Source organism: Mercenaria mercenaria, chromosome 16 (genome assembly GCF_021730395.1).
Source record: "Mercenaria mercenaria strain notata chromosome 16, MADL_Memer_1, whole genome shotgun sequence".
NCBI lineage: Eukaryota > Metazoa > Mollusca > Bivalvia > Venerida > Veneridae > Mercenaria > Mercenaria mercenaria.
The window spans coordinates 22,591,840-22,617,018 of record NC_069376.1 but is presented as its reverse complement, the minus strand read 5'-3'; the positions used below and the strand labels follow the sequence as shown (position 1 = coordinate 22,617,018).

General features: G+C 37.2%; 1 protein-coding gene across 13 annotated transcripts in view; it reads right to left on the bottom strand.

Moving 5' to 3' along the window:
* Window positions 1–25,179, bottom strand: part of LOC123541365 (protein scribble homolog) — a 220,905-nt gene that overhangs the window by 116,391 nt on the left and 79,335 nt on the right. For all 13 annotated transcript variants that reach the window (XM_053526353.1, XM_053526352.1, XM_053526362.1 and 10 more), the window contains exons 15-19: window positions 16,399–16,528; window positions 13,755–14,044; window positions 8,246–8,458; window positions 7,019–7,135; window positions 6,704–6,781 (exon numbers count right to left, since the gene is read on the bottom strand). In XM_053526353.1, the coding sequence (XP_053382328.1) occupies window positions 6,704–6,781; window positions 7,019–7,135; window positions 8,246–8,458; window positions 13,755–14,044; window positions 16,399–16,528 (828 nt within the window). The remainder of the gene's footprint in view (window positions 1–6,703; window positions 6,782–7,018; window positions 7,136–8,245; window positions 8,459–13,754; window positions 14,045–16,398; window positions 16,529–25,179) is intronic.

Sequence of the window (25,179 nt, the reverse complement as noted above, 5' to 3'; positions counted from 1 at the left end):
ATGACTGTAAGTCTTGAAGAAGTTGAGTCAATCTTTTTCAACAGTTTTTCCCAGCAATTTTCGCTGCATCCCGAAAGAGTTAAACAACAATACCATTCTTAACATTGACTAGGATAGTACAGTAATACTTCCAGACTCAATACATTTATCATCTTAGTTTTATCTGCTGACAGAAGTCACCAGGATATTCCACTGTGCTACAGAAGGCGATAATTGCATAACATTTCACCATTTAACTACAAAATGAAAATTAAATGCTAGAAAAACCTTAAACATATCAAAAGAAAGTATGCTTGAACGTTCGTATCCGAAAAGATGTTATCCGAATTCCGAGATAACAGGTGCCCGCAAGCGTCGCTGTCCGTTGTTTTTCCAATTTAACTCGGTATTTTGGAAATTTAAACTTCATTCTCTTCCTTTTTATTATCTCAATTCAATGTTAGACAAATATAACTACAAAATGCAAAATAAACAAAATCATATTGAATTTAACGAACGTATTTTGTGTAAATTTCAACTCGAAATTTCGGCGTATAGTGAAGCTTGCGGCCAGGCACTTTCAACTTAAATTTCGGCCTTATAAAATCATTTTGACAAATTATTTATGACAAAATAACTAAGGTCTTGCATTTATATTGATTCATTGAAAACTCGATATGTTTTTTAAACTTTATCGCTAAATTATTGGTTATTTTCATACCGACATATGTTTTCAATTTTCATGATGGCGGCGACTTTTCATCAGAAAAAGTACGGCTTTGTATAAATTTACAAATCAAGATGCGGGACATTCTCATCCATCGGAAGTTCGTCAAAATCTCGAGTTCATCCAGGGAACCATGGTAGACCTCGGGTATGCGAGAATGGATGTGGAAGTGAATACATCGGTCGATTTTTATGACTTTGGTATCATAAATGTTTTGTACTAAAAATATTCATACCCAAAAAATTCGTACCCGACATTTCGGAAAAAAATTATTACGGTCGGCGGGTAAAATCAGGGTCGGTCGGGTTCCCTGAATCACACATATTTTTTATTTTGGCCTTATTGAATTTTCGGCCACCTGCCTTTATCAAAACATGAAAAGTCATTAATACAGCTATGTAACATCCAATTTATAATACTTGTTTCTTTACTTGTTTTGTCTTAAGATTATATATAAAACTATCATGCTTTGATAAAGGCCAGGTGGCCAAAAATTCAATAGGAGTGATATTCAGCAAGTATCATTAAAAGTTAGTTAAGTTTTTCTTCATTTTGCTGTGAAAGCCCAAAAATGTGTAACCATAAGAACAAACTTCATGACAAGTAAGTTTTCATGAAAAGAAAATATTCAATTTTTTTTCTATTTTAAGCTCTGGTGACCCCTTTTATAGGCCAAGTGGAACCATAACAATGATGCTATAGATCCTTCAGGTGGTTCAGAAGAAGAAGTTGCTTAGAAGTTTTCCTATTTTTAGCTCCAGTGGTCCCTAAAAATGGCAAAGTGCCCAATCTTGAGGGGAGAACTTTACAACGATGCTACAGACCAAGTCTGAAGAAGAACCAGCCATATAGAGACCGTACAAGTTATTTGCTTACTTTGATTTTTGTAAATATCATGGGACTAAAACCTGCACCGGTAACGAGTAAAAACCCTAACAATGGACGTTATGTCTAGGAATCTCTGGAATGAACTAGAGCACTAAAGGTGATGAATGTACCCCCTCCCTTGCACTGACACAGTACATTGCAATTTGATGCACACAAGATTGCATAATTATGTGGACTGTATGTATATAGACTGTATGTATACAGTATAGTAACAAAAAAAAAAGTCCCATAACTATGCAGAATATTTATCTAAAAGAACGTAACATGCATGGTTCTGATCACTTGTGTGAAGTGTCATTAAATTGTGTGCAAGGCTTCGGAAGATTAGGCGCGCACAAGATTGCATATGCAGACTGTATGTACATAGTATGTTAACAAGAAACAAAGTCCCATAACTCTGCAATTTTTGTTGTTGAAAGAACCTAACATGCCCCATGCACAACTACTGTTGTTACTGATCACTTGTGTGAAGTTTCATTAAATTGTGTCAAGGGGATGAGGAGAGATGGTGCGCACAAGATTGTGTCTATGTATATAGTAAAGTAACAAAAAACAAAGTCCCTAAACTCTGCAAATTTTTTTTCTGAAAGAATCTAACATGCCCCATGCACAACTACTGTTGTTACTGATCACTTGTGAGAAGTTTCATTAAACTGTGTCAAGGGGATGAGGAGAGATGGTGCGCACAAGACTGTGTCTATGGACAGACAGACAACCTGAAACCAGTATACCCACCCCCCAACTTACAACTTTGTACCAGTAAAAACCTGTTATCTGCAAGTAACTGCCAACTTCTCCACATGAATAAGCGGTGGAGGATGAATGATTTTAGACACAATGTCTTTTATCAAATTGTCATGGAGAACATACACTTCACCCTGGGCTCAAACTCGCGACCCTGCAATCCATAGATCTGCACTCTCCCTATTAAGCTAAGCGGGCGGGCTTTGTGTGATGCATAGAGGTATTTAGTTTGTAACTGTAATTTCCTTCAAAACTTGTAAAATTAATGCAACTTGTATAGAAAAGCTCTTTTGAGATCAATCCATGTATGACAAAGTTACAGACATGAGAGGAAATCCAGGACATAAATACGGGGAGATAATTCAAGAAAGAGAGCGGTAGAAGTATTGTTCTTATGAATTAAACATTGTAATGTCATAGTGATCACTTGTGCCAATTTTATAAAACCCATCCATGAATGAACTAGAACTGTCACAGGAGTGACGAATACCCCCACAATACGGTCTTGTCACAGAAGAATGGCAACCATAAGAAAGACATGGCCACGAGAAGGTGCAATTTAAATTGAACTTGACCTGTATTTTATGATGTTACAACTGTGTACCAAAATTTATCTAAATCTGTCAAGCCTTTCGTGAGTTATCGTCCGGCAACCATGAGTTTGGCAGATTTTAAGTTGGAAAGGGACCATAACTATATAAAACAAGAGGGCCATTATGGCCCTATATCCCTCACCTTTTATCATTGCACTTAAGGACAAGAAGGTCCTCAGAAAAAATATCTAAGACCAAAGGACAGGAACAACAAAGGGAAGAAATTTAACCAAAAAGAAAAAAATTCTTAAGAGGTACAGGTATGTCAAAAAACACCTAAAAATTGGAGGTACCATCCATGTTGTACCACAGAAAAGTGGTCTCGGTTTTTCAATATGGCCAATAATAAAAAAGTTACTAAAAATAAGCTATTTATAGTAACGTAAAAGGGAAATAATTAAAAAAAAAAAATTATTGTAAGTGAACAAAAGAAGGATCTGCCAAATAAATCTGTTGACATAAATGAAATTTCAGATCAGTATCTTCATTAGTTACAGAGATATACCCATTTGACGGATAACTCAGTGGTTTGCACACTGGCCTTCCAATCCTGAGGTCGGGGGTTCGATCCCCGGCAGCTACTCGGGAATTTTCAGAAACGCTTTTCAGTGTTTCCCACCCAACTAGAGGTGTACTGGTCAGGAACCCAGGCAATCCTTGCATGTATCAGTGCTATACACTGGGCACGTTAAAGAACCAGGCTGTCTATTCGCAACGAGCTAGGCTAAGTTAGCCGGACAAGCCTGTATCTGATTTCTGATCTCTCTGTCGTGGGGGCTTTGTCTCACTCTGTTCCTCTGGTCAGATCGCTCTGTGTCTGTACTAGTAGAGGATGAGTTATGCGCCCTGTGTGGCTGCATTTGAACTATGTAAAGCGCCTTTGAACGTGAAATTGATCATGAAAAGGGCGCTACCTAAATCTGGTATAATAATAATAATAATAATTTTAATTTGAAATAAAGGGAGGTAATTTGACATAAAATCAGTCCATAGTTATCTACCCTGATTGGCTCAGTCAAACTAATGACAATAATGAAATTTCAAATAAGTCCTATATAAATCCATTTTGATTACAATCAGGGGAGGTAATCAGATATAGAATAACTCTGGAACCTACGATTGGATCTGATTTGTCATGGAATCCAAGATTTATTGTTGTGTAAGATATTTTTGAAGTTTGTATCAAATAAAATCATAAATGAAGTCTCTATATGGCTGCAAAAGCCAAAATAGCCAATTTTGGACCTTTAAGGGGCCATGACTCTGGAACCCATGATGGAATCTGACCAGTTCAAGAAAGGAACCAAGATCTTGTGGTTATACAAGTTGTGTGCAAGTTTGGTTAAAATCAAATCATAAATGAAGCTGCTATTGTGCTGACAAGGTCAAATTAGCTAATTTTGGCCCTTTCAGGGGCCATAACTCTGGAACCCATTCAGGGATCTGGCCGGTTTAAAAAAGGAACCGAGATGTTATGGTGACACAAGTTTTGTGCAAGTTTGATTAAATTCAAATCATAAATGAAGCTGCTATTGTGCAGACAAGGTCAAAATAGCTAATTCTGGCCCTTTCAGGGGCCATAACTCTGGAATCCATAATGCAATCTCGCCAGTTGAAGAAAGAAACCAAGATCTTATGGTGATACAAGTTGTGTGCAAGTTTGGTTAAAATAAAATCATAAATGAAGCTGCTATTGTGCAGACAAGGTCAAAATAGCTAATTCTGGCCCTTACAGGGGCCATAACTCTGGAACCTATAATGGAATCTGGCCAGTTCAACAAAGGAACCAAGACTGAAGATGGACGACAGACAAAGGGTGATCACAAATGCTCACCTTGTCACTATGTGACAGGTGAGCTAACAAGAGCACCGCCTTGCGGGTGCAGACGCTCATCTGATTTTTTTGTCTCTGTATAATAGAAATATTGTCCTACCCATGATTTTCTAAGTCCTAAAAAGGCCATATTTCTTTCTAAAAGCAGGATGGAGTTATGTTTCTTGCTGTACAGAGTCAGCTTATGATGGTTAACAACTGTTGCAAGTTTCAAAGCAATAGCTTTGATAGTTTAGGAGAAAAGTTTACCTAAACAACATAAAACTTAACCAAGAAATCTGATATTTTCTAAGTCCAAAAGGGGCCATAATTCTTGCAAAAAGCTGGACAGCGTTATGTTTCTTGCTGTACAGGGTCAGCTTATGATGGCGAATAAGTGTTGCAAGTTTCAAAGCAATACCTTTGATAGTTTAGGAGAAAAGCTGACCTAAACATAAAACTTAACAAAGAAATCTGATATTTTCTAAGTCCAAAAGGGGTCATAATTCTTGCAAAAAGCTGGACAGTGTTATGTTTCTTGCTGTACAGGGTCAGCTTATGATGACGAATAAGTGTTGCAAGTTTCAAAGCAATACCTTTGATAGTTTAGGAGAAAAGCTGACCTAAACATAAAACTTAACAAAGAAATCTGGTATTTTCTAAGTCCAAAAGGGGTCATAATTCTTGCAAAATGCAGGATGGAGTTATGTTTCTTGCTGTACAGAGTCAGCTATTGATGGTGAACAAGTGTTGCAAGTTTCAAAGCAATACCTTTGATAGTTTAGGAGAAAAGCTGACCTAAACATAAAACTTAACAAGGCAATGTCACACCAACACCGATCAGTGATGACAATAACTCGTAATTTTTTTTCAAAAAATCAGATGAGCTAAAAATTGGTGGCTTGTAGCCAAAGTCGAACTTTACCTGTATTATATGATGTTACACCTGTGTACCAAAAACATTTAAATCTGTCAAGAACTGTCATTAGAGTGTTTAATAACTCCAATGGTGGATAATTTTGCACAATAGCTTGAGTCTGTGTTAATAATATCAAATAATAAGAGAGGTACAGAAAAAGTGTATCAAAACATAATTCTAACCAAAAAGGGGGCATAATTCAGGAAATATTGGTGCAAGTTATGTACCTTGTGTCATATGATGTGGGTGATGATGTGGAACAACTACTTCAAGTTTGGATCAAATCCATTTCCTAATAACTGAGATAAAGTAAAAATGCATAAAAATTAACCTTAAATTCTAAGTAAAAGGGGGCATAATTCATGAAAGATTGGTGTCAGAGTTACGCACCTTATGTCACATGATGTGGGTGATAAGGTGGAACACCTATTTTAAGTTTGAATCAAATCCGTTTAGCAATAACTGAGATAGAGTGAAAGTGTATCAAAACTTTAACCTGAAATTCTAAGTAAAAAGAGGGGCATAATTTATGAAATATTGGTGCAAGAGTTATGGCCCTTGTGTCATATTGATATGGGTGATGATGTTGAACAACTAATTTAAGTTTGAATCAAATCCATTTAGCAATAAAACACTTCCAGGCACATAGAAGTTATGTAGCAAAAAAGCAAATATCTAACCTCTGACCTTGAATTGTGACCTTGACCTTTGACCATCAGGCATAGGTGATGTGTTCAACATGTCATCTGGTCTTGAGGAATAATTAGTGAAGTTAAATTAAAATCCTTCCAGGCATATAGATTTCGGGACGCGACACGTCAGGACAGGACACGACGCGACGTAACCGACTCCTATATAGCCCCCCCCCAAACATGTTTGGTGGGGGTATAAAAAGTTACAGACCTGACACAAGATCGGAATAAACAAATGGATAAGTGCTGCAAATACTATAAGCCACAGCCTTTTAAAATATAACAATTTTGTCAGAAATATGGACTTTTGATATCAAACACACAGATTTCAGTTTGTGTGGTACTCACAGACATCAGTTTGTCTCCTACTTTTATTCCTGCTAAACCAGCTGGACCATCATCCGAAACTCTCGAAATAAATATACTCTGAAACACAAGTTAGTTTTGTAATAAGACACATTTCCGAGGAAACTTCACAAAACGTATTTTGAAATTGTTTTGCCTATAACCTTTACTACTGTATTTGTTACATTAAAGATCTGATTTCAGGTACAAGGGGAAAAAACACCTATCTCCCTAATATCCTCTCCACAATATCAAATGCAACATTAGATCTATAGTGCCTAAAATATGCGACCAAATAAAAAGCAGGTAGTTACTTACCTCATCTTCACCCTTGTATGGGGTTGAGCCCTTACCCCCAGCTATACTGATCCCTAGACCCTGTCCCGGCTCCCTGTGGATATTTATTGTGTATTCCTCTTCTATAATTTCTTGCTCCTGTAAATAATTTATAATCTTCTTCAAGATTTCTCAGACTGCGACAGATATTTGAAGGTAAGAAGCTTTCACTATCCAGAATACAACATTATCACACTTTTACTTGATCCAAATGGTTTTACTGTCATCTTGCAGAAAGTTTTCTTGTCAATCTTCAATACCAACTACATACCATTACTTCATACATACAACAGGTTGAGGGATGTTACCATCCCAGTGTCTCCCGGGGCAGGAACAGCTAAGTCATTTAAAGTAAGCAACTAAAGCAAAAAGTGAGGATTGCAAGTTTCTTACCACTCCTCTTTCCTATATCTTAGTCAGGCCTGTTTTTCAGTTCTCCAAGTGAAAATTTCTGATTCTATTAACAGTGTTAAAATGTTTTAACTGTATTATTTATAGTGTTTTCTGCCACTCTGTGATCAGGAGAATAGCGTTAATATTTAATAGAATACCAAATTCATCTCTCCTGTACACTAACTTTGTTAACAGATTTTGTTTGAGGAGATGGTGTCATCAACAATGACACCAACAGTGCTTCAAATGTTTATGTTTTTGTAAGTTCAAATGAAGAAAATGTTTCTGCATTAATTAGACTGATGTTTTTTTCTTCAAAATTTCTTCTTAAATGGTTATTTTACCTCAAAGACTGATAAGGGTACTGTACATAAGACAAGACTTTTTATTGGCAATTTAGGAACCCCCTTTGGGGCATGAGGAAGGAGGCCAGGCTTATAACAAGTTACCACAATGGGCCTTAGTTGCTCACCTGAAAGGACCTTGACCTTACTTCTGACCATGTCTGGTGAACATTTATTAAACAGTTTCATAGTATGTTACTTCAAACATTTTTTTCTTATTTTTGCTTGGTCAGCCCAACAGTGTGTTTAATTTGAATAATCCATTCTAGGGTGACCAATTAAGTGGTTCTTGACTAGAAGTTGTTGATAAGATTGTTGTTTTACCTCTGGCTGCCCCAACAGGTCCATCACAACAGTAAAACATGAATGTTTGGTGCAGTCTTTATATTCAATATTTTAGACATATACCAAAAGAGATTAGGTCTCCTGTCATTACTCCCTTATTTGAAAACTACAGAAATGGTACCAGTACCTCTTGCTCCTTTTGTGATGTTTTTGCCAGAATTTCCAGGACTCTATCTTTTGCATCATCTGATATGACAATCCTTTTGCCTTTTTTGTGATGGGGTGTATCTCGCCTACGAAGTGGTGTTTTACGTTCATCTTCATCGAAATCGAAATCCTGTGTAAAACCTACAGTCCTTTCCTGATACGTGTAATCATCGTCTTCCATGTCTTCATCCTCCTAAAATGAACACAATGTTACTAACATTGCTGAATTTGTTTGCCAAGTTTGGAGTCACATTGAAAGATATTATAATTATGGTGACTTTCAAGCTTGTTAATGACAGAAGAACAAGAGATGTCAGAGGTGAAGCAAGCTTAACTATTTTGATGCCGGATAAAGAAATGAGGCATATTTGAAGAAACAAGAGTTACTATTGGAATGTTTAACTCCCCATTTGTGGATAGTGATGTTGGACAACAAACCATCTGAGTAAAATCTCAGTAATATAACCACAGAAAAGTTCATCCAAAACTTAACTAAAATTCCTAAGTGTTAAAGGGGGCATGAAACATTGGTGCTAAGTCAATGGCCATAACCCTGGTATGGATGAGAATTTCAAACAAAACCCTCAATGCAAAACTTCATATACTGAATAAAACTATGTTTCTATTATTCTAGATCAAACAGGTTTTTAACATACATATGACAAACTGTTTGGCCTCTTTTTTAAGCATGTTTTGACTGTGAAGGGTCATAACTCTGGTCTTGCTGTGTGAAATCCCAGTTTTAAAATTAGGTCAACAATTACACCATCCTGTAAAGTTTGATGACCTCTGGGTCAAATGCATTTTGAGATATGCACAACACAAATTTGGAAAGACAGATGGATAGACAGACACTGCCCCCCACATACACAAAAAAAATTGGAGGCTACCCAGTTTGAAGGTCCTAGGTCAAGTGGTTCTCAAGTTTTTGGATAGAAATCGTTTTCATGGTTCGGGCCCCCAAGAGTTTGACTTTTCACCTATTAACACTAAAAAGCATAAGGTTCATCTACTTTATTAGCCCAATCATGCTATCAAGTTTGAAGGTACTGGGTCAAGTGCTACTCAAGTTATTCACTCGAAACTATTTTCAAGATTCTTGCACGTGAAATTGACCTTTGACCTATTGACCCAAAAAAACCTATAGGGGTCATCTACTCCTTAAGCCTGATCATGCTATCAAGTTCAAACCATTCACACTACTGACCAACGCAACAAACAGGTGCAAAGCAATATACCCCCCGCTTCATTGAAGGGAGGCATAATACAAGAGCTGTCTGTAAGACAGCACACTCAACTTTTCTCAGTGCTTGTCTCTAAATTAGAGCTTTGCCAGTAAAAAAATTTCCAAGTTAAAAAGGGACATAACTCTGTCAAAACTCAAATCAGAGTTATGGCAATTGTGTCTTTTGGTGTAGACTTTCATAGTAAATAACAATTTTGAGTTTCAAGTCAAACACTTTAATAGTAACAGAGATATTTGACTTTATCAAAAATTTTAACAAAAAAAAAATCCAAGTTAAAAAGGGGCATAATTCTGTCAAAATTCCAATCAGAGGTATGGGGATTGTTTCTCCTGGTTAGACTTAGATGGTTAATAAGTATTTTAAGTTTCAAGTCAATAGCTTTGATAGTAACAGAGATATTTGACTTTATCAAAAACTTTAACCAAAAATTCTATGTTAAAAAGGGGCATAATTCTGTCAAAATTCAAATCAGAGTTATGGGGATTGTTTCTCCTGGTGTAGACTTTGATCGTAAATAACTATTTTAAGTTTAAGTCAATAGCTTTGATAGTAACAGAGATATTTGTCTTTATCAAAAACTTTAACCAATGGCGACGCCGACACCAGGGCCAGTGCAATAGCTCTACTTTTTCTTCGAAAAGTCCAGCTTAAAATTCCATACTGCAGAAGAACTTGTTCCTATTCTCCAAGGCTAACATTTTGTTAATAAATTACATATCCAAAGGTGAGAAACATGTTATGACACTGTTTGCATATCTCAGCATTCTCAGGGTTTACTAAAGGTCATGTATCCAATGAGCTATCTTTATGTGCCAAGAATACCAAGTTGCCTAATATGAAGACATGATCACAAGAAAAACTTTGACTGTCATGTGTCCACTCCCTGTTAGATCATTTATCCATAAAATAACAAGCATGTCATCAAAACTTTCTATTCCATTTATCACTCTAGCTTAAATTAGTTATTAAGCACTGAATACATTACAAATGCCCACTTATTATAGAAGCTATATCCTATTAATTAAATACTACAGTATCAATGTGTTTTCATAACACTTAAGGCTCTTCATCCACTTCCTGCATCTCTACTGTCTTATCCTGTCATATATATCTTAACAACAAATGGTAACCATCAAACCTACAAGCTAGAGATAAGCAAGAGCCAATTTGGGCCTAAGTTGCTCACCTGACAAGGCCTATGAACTTTCTGAAACTGCTCATGACCAAGTGTGGTGAACATCCATCATTAAGCAGTTCATTGAAGTGATATGTTTATATATATATTTTTTTTTTTTGGTGTAGAGGGGGTGGGGGGTGGGGGGGTGGGGAATGTACACAAATCATAACTATATAATATAATTCCTAAGACGTTATGAAGTTTGAAAATGTGTGGAAATATATAATTGGTGAATGTTTTCTATATTTCATTTTTAAATTGTATGGAATATACATGAAATTTTAATAAAATATGTTATCATATTAAAGGACAGTAATTAACAAACAAATGAAATGCATAACACTTATATGGTACTTAAAAATACCCTGTTTTTAGATTACACACCAGAAAAAGTTAATTCTACTGTTGGTCAAAGCAGAACTGCACAAGCTAATGTATTGCAACCATGTAGCCTTCCCTTAAATGTAGTGGTCTGGGTATTGTGCATGACACACTGTCTTATTATGGGGAACATTTATGCCAAGTTATTCCAAAATCCCTTCATGAATGGTACAGATATGAACTTGACATGAAGTGTGACTGACGTACAGATGGATGGATGGAAGGATGCAGCCTATTTCTAAGTCCCCTATTTTTTCTTCGAAAAAGGTGGGTTTATTTGTTTGTTTGTTTTGGGTTTAACGCCGTTTTTCAACAGTATTTCAGTCATATAACGGCGGGCAGTTAACCTAACCAGTGTTCCTGGATTCTGTACCAGTACAAACCTGTTCTCCGCAAGTAACTGACAACTTCCCCACATGAATTATCAGAGGTGGAGGACGAATGATTTCAGACACAATGTCTTTTATCAAATTTTCACGGAGAACATACGCCCCGCCCGGGGATCGAACTCATGACCCCGCGATCCGTAGACCAACGCTCTCCCTACTAAGCTAAGCGGGCGGGTTTGGGGTCAACAAACTTGTGAGGAGACCATTCAAGGATGCTACTGAGTTTGGTAAAGATCCACCAAGTGGTACATGAAACTTGGGTGACTGAAGTTCTTTCTATTTGTTAGCTCTAGCGACCCCAAGGGGGCCAAGCAGAACCATTCTAATTTTAAGAGGACTATAGAAGGATGTAACGGATCAAGTCTGGTGAAGATCCTACAAGTTGTTCATAAACAAGAGCTGTCCGTAAGACAGCCAAGCTCGACTATTCGAAATATTGTCACAGAAGCAGGAAATTATTACCCAAAATGTTAAATATCAAAAGAGTTTTAAGTTCGAAAGGGGACATAATTTGACCAAAATACATATCAAAGTTATGGGACTTGATGCTATCAACTAGTTTTATAACCCCGAAGAAACATGTTAAGTTTCAATTCAATATCTGCATTAGTTTTGGGAATAGTAACTTGCATGTAAAACTTTAACCAGAATTTTCTAAGTCCAAAAGAGGGCATAATTTGCTCAAAATACATGTTAGAGTTATGGAACTTGACCAAGTGAGGTTGATAATTGACCTAGAAAAAGAATAAATAAGTTTCAAAGCTATATGCCTTTTGGTAATAGCTGTATGTACTTGCACGCAAAACTTTAACCAGGATTTTCTAAGTCCAAAAGGGGGCATAATTTGCCCAAAATACATGTCAGAGTTATGGGACTTGGTGCTATCAACTAGTTTTATAACCCCAAAGATACATGTGAAGTTTCAATTTAATATCTGTAGTAGTTTTGGAGATAGTTACTTGCATGTAAAACTTTAATCAGGATTTTCTAAGTCCAAAAGGGGGCATAATTTGCCCAAAATACATGTCAGAGTTATGGGACTTGACCCAGTGAGGTAGGTAATTGATCTAGAAAAAGAAAAAATAAGTTTCAAATCTATATGCCTTTTAGTAATAGCTGTATGTACTTGCACGCAAAACTTTAACCGGAATTTTCTAAGTCCAAAAGGGGGCATAATTTGGCCAAAATACATGTCAGAGTTATGGGACTTGACCCAGTGAGGTAGGTAATTGATCTAGAAAAAGAAAAAATAAGTTTCAAATCTATATGCCTTTTAGTAATAGCTGTATGTACTTGCACGCAAAACTTTAACCAAAATTATTCTAAAGCCAAAAGGGGACATAATTTGGCCAAAATGAAGGTCAGAGTTATGGGACTTGGTGCTATCAACTAGTTTTATAACACAAAACTTTAACCAGGATTTTCTAAGTCCAAAAGGGGGCATAATTTGCCCAAAATACATGTCAGAGTTATGGGACTTGGTGCTATCAACTAGTTTTATAACCCTGAAGACACATGTGAAGTTTCAATTTAATATCTGCATTAGTTTTGGAGTTTTCCCATAACTCTGACATGTATTTTTAGCAAATTATGCCCCCTTTTGGACTTAGAAAATTTTGGTTAAAGGTTTACATGCTAGTTACTCAGTCCAAAAGGGGGCATAATTTGCTCAAAATACATGTCACGAGTTATGGGACTTGACCCAGAGAGGTTGGTAATTGACCTAGAAAAAGAAAAAATAAGTTTCAAAGCTATATGCCTTTAAATGATAGCTGTATGTACTTGCATGCAAAAACTTAACCAAGGTGTGACGCCGACGCCAGGGTGAGTAGAATAGCTAGACTATTCTTTGAATAGTCAAGCTAAAAATAGTGGTTTATAGTTTTGTTATTTGTTATTGTTTTTTTTTTTTTAATTTTAGCTCTTGCGCACCTAATAAGAACAAAGTGGAACCATTCGAACACAAAAGGACCATACTAGCATTAATACAGACCATGTTTGGTTAAGATCCAATCAGTTTCATGAGAAAAAAATACATCTAAAGGTTTATCAACTTTTAGCTCTGGTGGCCTCTAAAAGTGACAAAGCAGAATCATATGGACAAATTGGAGGGCTATCCATTTCTATTTTTAGCTCCGGAGGCTGCTAGAAGAATCTGAATCATATAAAAAGCAAATGTAAGAAAGCCCTTTAATATGCTATGCTCTAATTTTAAGACGCCATGTTCTACTTCTCTCGAAAATGAGTAAGTTTTCATAAGATATCTCTGTTTGGAGATAATGAAGTGGTTGTTACCTCTTGACTTTCCTCAACCTCATGTTCCCCCTCCTGATCTGCCTCGTCGGTCCCTTCATCACCCTCCTCTTCTTCTTCATTCTCCTCCTCCTCCTCCTCCTCATCAGCATCATCATCATGCTCCATCTCTGCAGCTACCTGGGGTATGGTAGTGGTTGTAGTAACGATTGTAACCTCACGTAGCAATGGTTGTGATTCCTTTGGAGGTTCTTCTTCATACTCTTCCTCCTCCTTTCCACCAAAATATGGACGAGGTTCCGAGTCCAGTCGCTTTGTTTCCAATTCTGGAGCTTAAAAAAATAAAGACCGTAATTTGTTATGAAAAGAGGGCCATCATGGCTCTAGGTCACTCACCTGAGAAACATTGCTTACTTCAACAGTTTTGGAACATAATTATGGAAGGAAAAGTTCTACTGTTCTGGGTCAATGTGACCTTGACCTTTGTCCTATTGACCTCAAATTCAATAGGGGTTAACTGCTGGCCATGATCAACCTCCCTATTAAGTTTCGTGATCCTAGGCCCAAAAATCTCAAGCTTTCATCCAGAAACTACTCTAGATCACTGTGACCTTGATCTCTGACCTATTGATATCAAAATCATTATGGGTCATCTGCTGGTCATGATCAACCTCCATTTCCATTTTCATGATCCTAGGCCCAAGCATTCTTGAGTTATCATCTGGAAATTGTTCAACTGTTCCAGGTCAATGTGACCTTGACCTCAAAATCCACAGGGGTCATCTGCTGGTCATGGCCAACCTAATTATGTATTTTCATGATTCTAGGCCCAAGCTTCATAAGTTACCCTCCGGAAATGGTTTAACTGTTCCCGGTCACTATGACCTCAGCCTTTGTCCTACTGACCTCAAAATTAATACTGGTCATGACCAACCTCCCCATCAACTTTCATGATCCTAGGCTCAAGCATTCTTGATCATCCAAAAACAGATTTGTCTACATACCGTCCAATACACCCCTCTTTCTTCGAAGGGGGGCATGATAAAATTTGGAGTGGATATTACAATGATGCAACAGACCAACTGTGATGATGATCTATCCCCTCTTTTAGGGCACACAAAAATTAACTAGATGTTTCTCCATAGAATACTTCTGCCCCTACTTCCTGTCAATGTACATGTATGACTCTAAATAAAATGAAACATTATGTAATGATTTATGACTAGGACAAGAACACACTGAGATACATTGGACAAAACTTTCATGCCCTTAATATATGTTTTTGACTCTGGTCTTCCAGAGTGAAATACAAACAAGAGGGCCAAGATGGCCCTAGGTCGCTCACCTGAGAAACACACCATAATACACCATAACAGTGTAAACATAGACCTAGTGATTGCATGGAAAAAATATTCTGACTAAGTATCATTAAAATTGGAGCAAACACAAGTATTTTTTTTATTTGACCTAGTGACCTAGTTTTTAACCCCAGACGACCCATATTCTAACTTGACCTAGATTTTATCAAGGCAATCATTCTGACCAAATTTCATGAAGATCAATTGAAAAATACAGCCTCTATCACATACACAAGGTTTTCCTTTGATTTGACCTAGTGACCTAGTTTTTGACCTCAGATGACCCATATTCAAACTTGACCTAGATTTCATCAAGGCAATCATTCTGACCAAATTTCATGAAGATCAATTGAAAAATACAGCCTCCATTGCCTACACAAGGTTTTTCTTTGATTTGACCTAGTGATCTAGTTTTTGACCACAGATGACCAATAACCAAACTCAACCTAGATTTTATCAAGGCAATAATTCTGACCAAATTTCATAAAGATCAATTGAAAAATACAGCCTCTATCGCATACACAAGGTTTTTCTTTGATTTGACCTAGTGACCTAATTTTTCATCCAAGATGACCCATATTCAACTTGACCAAGATTTTATCAAGGCAATCATTCGGACTGAATTTCATGAAGATCAATTGAAAAATATAGCCTCTATCGCATACACAAGGTTTTTCTTTGATTTGACCTAGTGACCTGGTTTTTGACCCCAGATGACCCATTTTCGAACTCGGCCTAGATTTCATCAAGGTTATCATTCTGACCAAAATTCATGAAGATTAATTGAAAAATACAGCCTCTATCGCATACACAAGGTTTTTCTTTGATTTGACCTAGTGACCTAGTTTTTGACCCCAGATGACCCATTTTCGAACTCGGCCTAAATTTCATCAAGGTAATCATTCTGACCAAAATTCATGAAGATTAATTGAAAAATACAGCCTCTATGGCATACACAAGGTTTTTCTTTGATTTGACCTAGTTTTTGACCCCAGATGACCCATTTTCGAACTCGGCCTAGATTTCATCAAGGCAATCATTCTGACCAAATTTCATGGTGATCAATTGAAAACTACAGCCTCTATCGCATACACAAGCTAAATGTTGACGGACAGACAGACGACAGACAGACGCCGGACATCGAGTGATCAGAAAAAAGAACTATCCGGTGCTGAATAATATTCCAACATGATTTCATGACTCAAGTGAAAAATTTTTAAGAAGTATCTAAACTACCCTCCCCCCACCCCTCTTTTGGGGCAATTAAGAGGGGGGAAAGAAATCAGTGATAAATGTGAGAATTTTCCTATGACTGTATGATGATATACCTCTTAAAACTGACTCATCCCGAACTGAAGACTTTCTCTCGGGTACAGGAGGCTTCTCACGTTTTGGGGGTGGAGGAATTTCTATCTCAATATCTGCACTGCTGTCCCTCATTGGCACAAATGAGCTCACCTAAAAAAATAAATGATGGACTTCAACAACTGTCTTCATAAACACATCCAAATATATCATAAAGGAAACTCAAATGCTATCTGGACTACTCTATACAAGTTGTATCAGGTCATATGGAGATGTTTCCAGCTGTTGCACCAACTCCATCACAGTGTTACTTCAACTTATCAGTACAGCAGGTACTGCCATCATGATTAAACTGTTTCAGCCGAGTTATAGTTGTCTCTTTTTTAATTTGTTGTACAAAATTTGTCTCCGTATATAATATTATGTATTTTGCTTGTAAAATGAGCGAAAAACTAAAAAACAATGCAGTAATACAAAAATTTCTTCTTGTTCTGTTATTGATGCATACATGCTAACAAGTATGCCCACGGGCAGAATGTCAAGCCCGCCAGCTGTAAAGTGTGACCTTGACCTTGGATCTAGGGACCTGGTTCTTGCGCACGACACTCTGTCTCATAATGGTGAACATTCATGCCAAGTTACATCAAAATCCCACCATGCGTGAAGAAGAAATGCTCCAGACAAACTTCAATTTGACCTCTGACCTCCAACTGTGACCTTGACCTTTGATATAGCAGCATGGGGTTTCTGCATGACATGTCTTCTCATCGGGTTAAACGTTCATGCCAAATATAAACAAGATTGGTCCATGCATGTCAAAGTTATGGTCTGGACAATATTGGACAGAAACAGAGATGGACGCACACACGTTCATACACAGAGAGTGGTGACTATATCGAGCTCACCGCAAGCGGGCTGGACAAAAATGCAAACAAAGACATTATTTGACAGTATCTCGAGTCCAGTCAAAGAATTTGACTAACTGCATACTGCAAAATATTGATACATTAAATACTTTCACTATATTCCTGAAGATTGTGATATAAAGTCAATCTGCCTATAGATTATGGCAAGCATTTTAAATACCAGGTGTTGCCATGCATTTTTTATTTTGCATTCTATCTATTAATCATGTTTCCCAAAAACAACTAGAGCTATCACTAAAGGTGATGAATGTACCCCCCCCCCCCCCCCCCTCCCCGCATGCACTGACACAGTACATTGCAATTTGACGCACACAAGATTGCATAATTATGTGGACTGTATGTATATAGACTGTATGTATACAGTATAGTAACAAAAAACAAAGTCCCATAACTATGCAGAATATTTATCTAAAAGAATGTAACATGCACCATGCACAACTAGGGTTGGTACTGATCACTTGTGTGAAGTTTCATTAAATTGTGTGCAAGGGTTTGGTAGATTAGGCATTTTTCTTAAATGCAGACTTTTTCTAGACTTTTTTATTAAGATTGCACTAGAAAATCTCGTAAGAAAAGACAGTCGCCAAAATGAGTAATAAATATAGAAATTTCTTGTTTAATTAAATATGGAAAATTCTTGTTAAATAACAGATTTGAATTTCTTCTCATTTATTTAAAGCATTTTTTATTTGTTTTTGCCCAAACAAAGCCTCGATAATAATATAAACAAGAGGGTCATCATGACCCTGGATCACTCACCTGAGTAATATGAGCTACGTTTCAAATGTCAAACTGATGATAAAATATTAAGAAAGTCAGTAGGTCACATTCATGGTCAATGAAATTCAGTTTTATGATTTGTGTGTAAAACTGTGTATGTCACCAAAATTTCAAGGCTGTATCTTAAAAAACAAGAAAGTAGGTCAGTAGGTCAAGGTCACAGTCAGGTGACATCATACTACTTGGGGTCATAAGGTAATTATAATTAAACAGTCTTGAAAATAGGATCAGATGATTTTTTAAGTATTTTTCCTATATAACTCACATAATAACTAAGTGACCCCAGATCGGGGCCTCTTTTAACCCCTGGGGCATAATTTGAATAATTTTGGTAGAGGACTACTAGACAATGCATCATAACAAATATCAAAAGCCTAGGTCGTATAGTTTCAGACAAGAAGATTTTTAAAGCTTTTTCCTATATAAGTCTATATAAAACTTGTGACCCCCAGTGCAGGGCCTCTTTTCACCCCAAGGGGTACAATTTGAACAATTTTGGTTGAGGACCATAAGACAATGCTACAAACCAAATATCAAAGGTCTAAGTGTTGTGGTTTCAGACAAGAAGATTTTTAAACTTTTTTCCCTAAACAAGTCTATGTAAAACTTGGGACCCCCGGGGCGGGGCCATATTTGATCCTAGGCGGAGATTTGAACAATCTTGGTAGAGGACCACTAGATGATGCTACATACCAAATATCAAAGCCCTAGGCCATGTGGTTTTGTACAAGAAGATTTTCAAAGTTTTCCCTATATAAGTATATAACCACGTGACCCCCAAGGTGGGGCCATATTTGACCCTAGGGGGATAATTTGAATAATTTTGGTAGAGGACCACTAGATGATGCTACACATCAGATATCAAAGCCCTAGGCCCTGTGGTTTTGGACAAGAGGATTTTTTAAGTTTTTCCTTTCGGCTGCCATGGCAACCAGAGTTCTGCATGGAATTCAATTCTTTGAAAAATTTTGAAAGAGGGCCACCCAAGGATCATTCCTGTGAAGTTTGGTGTAATTCTGCCCTGTGGTTTTCAAGAAGATTTTTTTAGAAATTGTTGACGGACTACACACGACGGACATTAAGCGGTCACAATAGCTCTTCTAACACAAAATGCCCCCTTGATGCATTCAATAATTGCACATGGAACAGAAATCATTTGGTCAATGTGCAGTGGACTATTGATGTACTGTCCTCAAATCAATAATTGTGGGTCTTTTACCAGTCATAAGTAGGGTTGGATATCGTTAAGGACGAAGCGGTCCGATACCGATACCAACGAAACGATACGGTATTTTTAACGATACCGATACCATGCTTTATAGTACTTTACATAAGCAATGATTTGGTTAGTATTATATACACCTATGTAAGTAGATATACATAAAAAGTTGCTGTGATAAATAAACATTTTAAGTCTGTTAATGGAATGTTGTATTAGATTATGAAAGAGTAAAAAATAAACATATCTTACAGACTAGTTTTCCAAAATAAAAATCTGAGTAGATTATACCTCGCTCAATATGCAATTTAAATCTATGAATACACTCACTGTAGTAATGCTTTTAAAGCTCAGCACTGTCTAGAACTGGTAAACTGAACACTTATTAGCTTTCAAATTACCCCTCTAACAAGTCAGACTCATTTTCACTCATGATAATCTTCGACTAGGTTGACTAGTAATGTTTTAAAGCGCAACACTTTTGAAACACATTTTTTAATTGAACAATAACCTTCAAAACACTTGAAACAACCAACATTCCAACAATAACATATTTCTAATGGTTCGCAAAAACCGATTATTTGTTTACGTAGGTTACAGCTTAGTCTCGTAACTTTATATTTACATCATTTTTTTTCACTGGTTTTAAAAGAATACTAAAAAGAAAAATATATTTTGAAATTAAGTATTGATTTACGTTTTTTATAACGACGGGAAAAGAAGTATTTCAGGTAATATTTAGCATACGAAACTATTCGCACATGCAGTTAGCTCTCCATGTTAATTCAAGGGAAGTTACTCCGAGCGGTCTCACAGAAACAATGTCGGTCGCGTTATTACGATATTTGCTTAAATTTCTGCTTTATTTTCCAGCAGATTTTGTAAGAATTTTGTTTTCACTTTTATAGAAATACCGAAATCGAAACTCAGTATCAACTGTGACCATAGACCAAAGCATTCTCTAGTTATTTAGCAAAACAAGTTCTACTTTTCTGGGTCATGTGACTTTGACTTACTGACCTCAAAATCAACTAGAACTGTCACAGAAGTGACAAATACCCCCACAATATGGTCTTGTCATCTAAGAATGGCAACCATATGAAAGACATGGCCACAAGGTGCAATTTAAATCGAACTTGACCTGTATTTTATGATGTTACATTTAAATCTGTCAAGAACTGTCACTGGAGAGTTTAATGACTCCAATGGTGCATGAATATTGCACTATAGCTTGAGTCTGTGTTAAATAAGAGGGCCAAGATGGTCCTAGGTCGTTCACCTGAGTAACAAACCAAAACAGTGTAGACATGTTTTACCTAGTGATTTCATGGAGACAAATATTCTGGCCAATTTTCATTAAGATTGGACCAAAAAATGTGACCTGTTATGTATAAACAAGCATTTTCTTTAATCTGACCTAGTGATGTAGTTTTTAACCCCACATGACCCAGATTCGAACTTATCCAAAATTTCATGAAAACAAACATTCTGACAAAGTTTTGGGAACATTGGAGCAAAAAAGTGGCCTCTAGAGTGCATACAAGTTTTTCATGTGATTTGACCTAATGACCTGCTTTTTTAACCTCATCCAAGACATCATAATAACCATTCCGACCAGGTTTTATGAAGATAGAATAAAAAATGTGACCCTTAGGGTGTAAACAAGCTTATTCTTTTTTTTTTAATTATTATAAAATCCTATTTCCACAAATACATACTTATATACATACAAGCTTATTTTTTTATTTCACCTGGTGACCTAGTTTTTGACCCCACAAGACCAAGATAAAAATTCATGCGATATTTCATGCAGACAAACATTCTGACCAAGTTTCATGCACATCAAATGAACAAGGTTAACAAGCTTTTCCTTTGACCCAACTGACCCATTTTCCAACTTGGCCAAGGAATCATCAAGATAAACATTCTGAACAAATTTCATGAATTTAGGGTCATAAATGTGGCCTCAAGATGTTAGCAAGCTTTTCCTTTGATTTGACCTGGTGACCTAGATTATGACCCCATATGACCCGATTTCAACCTTGGCCTTGAAATCATGAAGATAAACATTCTGACTAAGTTTCATGACAATAGGGTCATAAATGTGGCCTCTATGTTGTTAACAAGCTTTTCCTTTAATTCAAGGGCAGTAACTCTAGCACAAATGATGGAATCTAGCCGGTTTTCGAAAGAAACCAAGATCTTATTTTGATTAAAGCTGTATGTAAGTATGGTTCAATTCAAATATAAAATGTCACTTCTATCGTCTTCGAAAGGTAAAAATTAACAAATTTTGGCTCTTTCAGGGGTCAATCAGGGGTAACTCAGAAACCTATAATTTGATTCATCATGGAATCCAAGATTTATTGTTGTTGAAGATATTTAGAAAGTTTGTATCAAATCAAACCATAAATGAAGTCTCTATATGGCTGCAAAAGCCAAAATAGAAAATTTTGGTCCTATAAGGGGCCATAACTCTGGAACCCATAATGGGATTTGGCCAGTTTTTGAAAGGAACCAAGATATTACACCAATACAAGTTGTGTGCAACACTGATTAAAGTTGATTGCAAAATGTGGTCTCCATTGTGTTCACAAGCCAAAAGTAGCAAATCTTGGCCCTTTAAGGGGCCATAACTCTGGAACCCATGATGGGACCTGGCCAGTTTTCAAAAGGAACACAAATATCATGCCAGTACAAGTTAAGTGCAAGTTTGATAAAAGTTGATTGCAAAATGTGGTCTCTAGGTGTTCCCAAGCCAAAAATAGCAAATTTTGGCCCTTAAAGGAGCCATAACTCTTGAACCCATGACGGGATCTAGCCAGTTTGCAAAAGAAACCGAGATATTATGCCTATACAAGTTGTGTGCAAGTTGGATTGAAGTTGATTGCAAAATGTGGTTTCTATCGTGTTCACAAGCCAAAAATAGTAAATTTTGACCCTTTAAGGAGCCTTAACTATAGAACCTATGACGGGATCTAACCAGTTTTCGAAAGGAACCGAGATATTACGCCAATACAAATTGTGTGCAAGTTTGATAAAAGCTGATTGAAAAATATGGTCTCTATCATGTTCAGAAGCCAAAAATACCAAATTTTTGCCCTTTAAGGGGCCATAACTCTAAAACCCATGATGGGATCTGGCCAGTTTTCGAAAGAAACCGAGATATTATGTTTATACAATTTGTTTGCAAGTTTGATTAAAGTTGATTGCAAAATGTGGTCTCCATCATGTTCACAAGCCAAAAATAGTAAATTCTGGCCCTTTAAGCGGCCATAACTCTGGAACTCATGATGGGATCTCGCCAGTTTTTGAAAGGAACCAAGGTATTATGCCAATACAAGTTGTGTGCAGTTTGATTAAAATTGATTGCAAACCTTGGTCTCTTAACATGTTCACAAGAAATTGTGAACAGACGACTGACAACGGTCAACAGAAGAAGGGGGATCACAAAAGCTCACCTTGTCACGGTGAGCTAAAATATCAAATAACAAGGCAGTCTGAAAGACAGCTAAATCCCCCACCACTGTTATGGATAGCGAAAGGGTAAACCTTTGACCTTCAGCTGTTACCTTGACCTTGAACTGACATGGCTGACCCATGAATTCTGCACATCGTCTTGATGAGGTGATCATTTGACCCAAGTTTCATGAAAATCCTTCAAGGGTACTAGGAGATACAAAGCTTAAACCTTTGACCTTGAGTTGTAACCCTGACCTCGAGTTGACATGGCTGACTCACGAGTTCTTGATGAGGTGATCATTTGACGCAAGTTTGACGAAAATCCTTTAAGGGGTTTCAGAGATGAGTGGACACAAAATGGAAGGCTCAAACCTTTGACCTTATGTTGTGACCTTGACCTTGAGCTGGCATGGCTGACTCATCAGTTCTGCACATCGTCTTGATGAGGTGATCAATTAACCAAAGTTTTATAAAATTCCTTCATGGGGTTTAGGAGATATAGGGCGGACACGAAATGGACGGCTAAAACCTTTGACCTCGAGTTGTGACCTTGACCTTGAGCCCGCATGGCTGCCTCATGAGTTCTGCACATCCTCTTGGATAGGTGATCATTTGACCCAGGTTTCATATGAATCCTTCAAGGGGATTAGGAGATACAGAGCAGACATAAAATGGAAGGCTCAAACCTTTGACACAGTTGTGACCTTGACCTTGAACCGACATGGTTGATTCATGAGTTCTGCACATCGTCTTGATGAGGTTATCATTTGACCCAAATTTCATGAAAATCCTTCAAGGGGTTTAGGAGATACACAGCGGACACAAAATATTACGGAAGGATGGACAGAGACCATTCCTATAACCCCCTACCACTCGTGGCAAAGTGTATCAAAACTTTAACCTGAAATTGTAAGTAAAAAGAGGGGCATAATTCATGAAATATTGGAGCAAGAGTTATGGCCTTTGTGTCATATGATATGGGTGATGATGTTGAACAACTATTTTAAGTCTGAATCAAATCCATTTAGTAATAAAACCCTTCCAGGCACAAAGAAGTTATGGAGCAAAAACCAAACATCTAAAACTTTGACCTTGAATTGTGACCCTGACCTTTGACCATCAGGCATAGGTGATGTGTTCAACACGTCATCTGGTCTTGAGGAATAATAATGTGAAGTTAAATTAAAATCCTTCTAGGCATATATATATATTTCGGGACGCGACAAACTGACTCCTGTATAGCCCCATAAACATGTTTGGTGGTGGTATAATAAAGGTCATCAGCTGGTCATGATCAACCTCCCTATTAAGTTTCTTGATCCTAGGCCCAAGTGTTTTTAAGTTATTGTCCAGAAACTGTTTAATTGTTCTGGGTCACTGTGACTTTGACCTACTGACCTCAAAATCAAGAGGGTCATCTGCTAATCATCATCAACCATCCTATCAAGTTTCGGGATCCTAGGCCCAAGCATTCTCAAACTTTTTACTGTTCTGTGTCACTGTGACCTTGACCTCTGACATAATGGCCTCAAAATCGATAAGGGTCAACTGCTGGTCATGATCAACCATCTTATGAAGTTTTATGATCCTAGGCCCAAGAATTCTCAAGTTATTGTCCAGAAACGATTTAACTGTTCCAAGACGCTGTGACCATGACCTTGGACTACTGACCTCAAAATCAATAGGGCTCATCTGCTAGTCATGACCAACCTTCATATCAATTTTCATGATCCTAGGCCCCAGGATTCTCAGGTTATCGTCCGGAAACTGTTTTAAGTGTTTCAGGTCACTGTGACCTTGACCTTAAGAGTCATCTTGTGGTCATGATCAACCTCCCTATCAAGTTTTGTGATCCTAGGCCCAAGCGTTCTCAAGTAACCGTCCAGAAATGGTTACACTGTTCGGGGTCACTGTGACCTTGACCTTTGGCCTACTGACCTCAAAATCAATAGAGGTCATCTGCTGCTTATGACCAACCTCCATGTAACTTTCATGATCCTAGACCCAAGCATTCTTGAGTTATCATCCGGAAACAGTTTTACTGTTTCGGGACACTGTGACCTTCACCTTTGACCTCAAAATCAATAGGGGTCATCTGCTGGTCATGACCAACATCCCTATCAACTTTCATGATCCTAGGGCCAAGCATTCTCTTGACCTACTGACCGCAAAGTGAACCTTGACCTGTATTTTGTGATGTTACACTTGTGTACCAAAAATTATGTAAATCTGATCTGTCAAACCTTTCATTAGTTATTGTTCAGAAACCATGAAAACCAACGGACCGACAAACAAGCTAACTCCTACAACCCCTCCCTCACCAACTTCGTTTGTAGGAGTATAATAATGCCAGTAACAAGTGCATAACCTCTGGATCCCTTAACTTAACAACATACCAAGATTCATATTTACATATC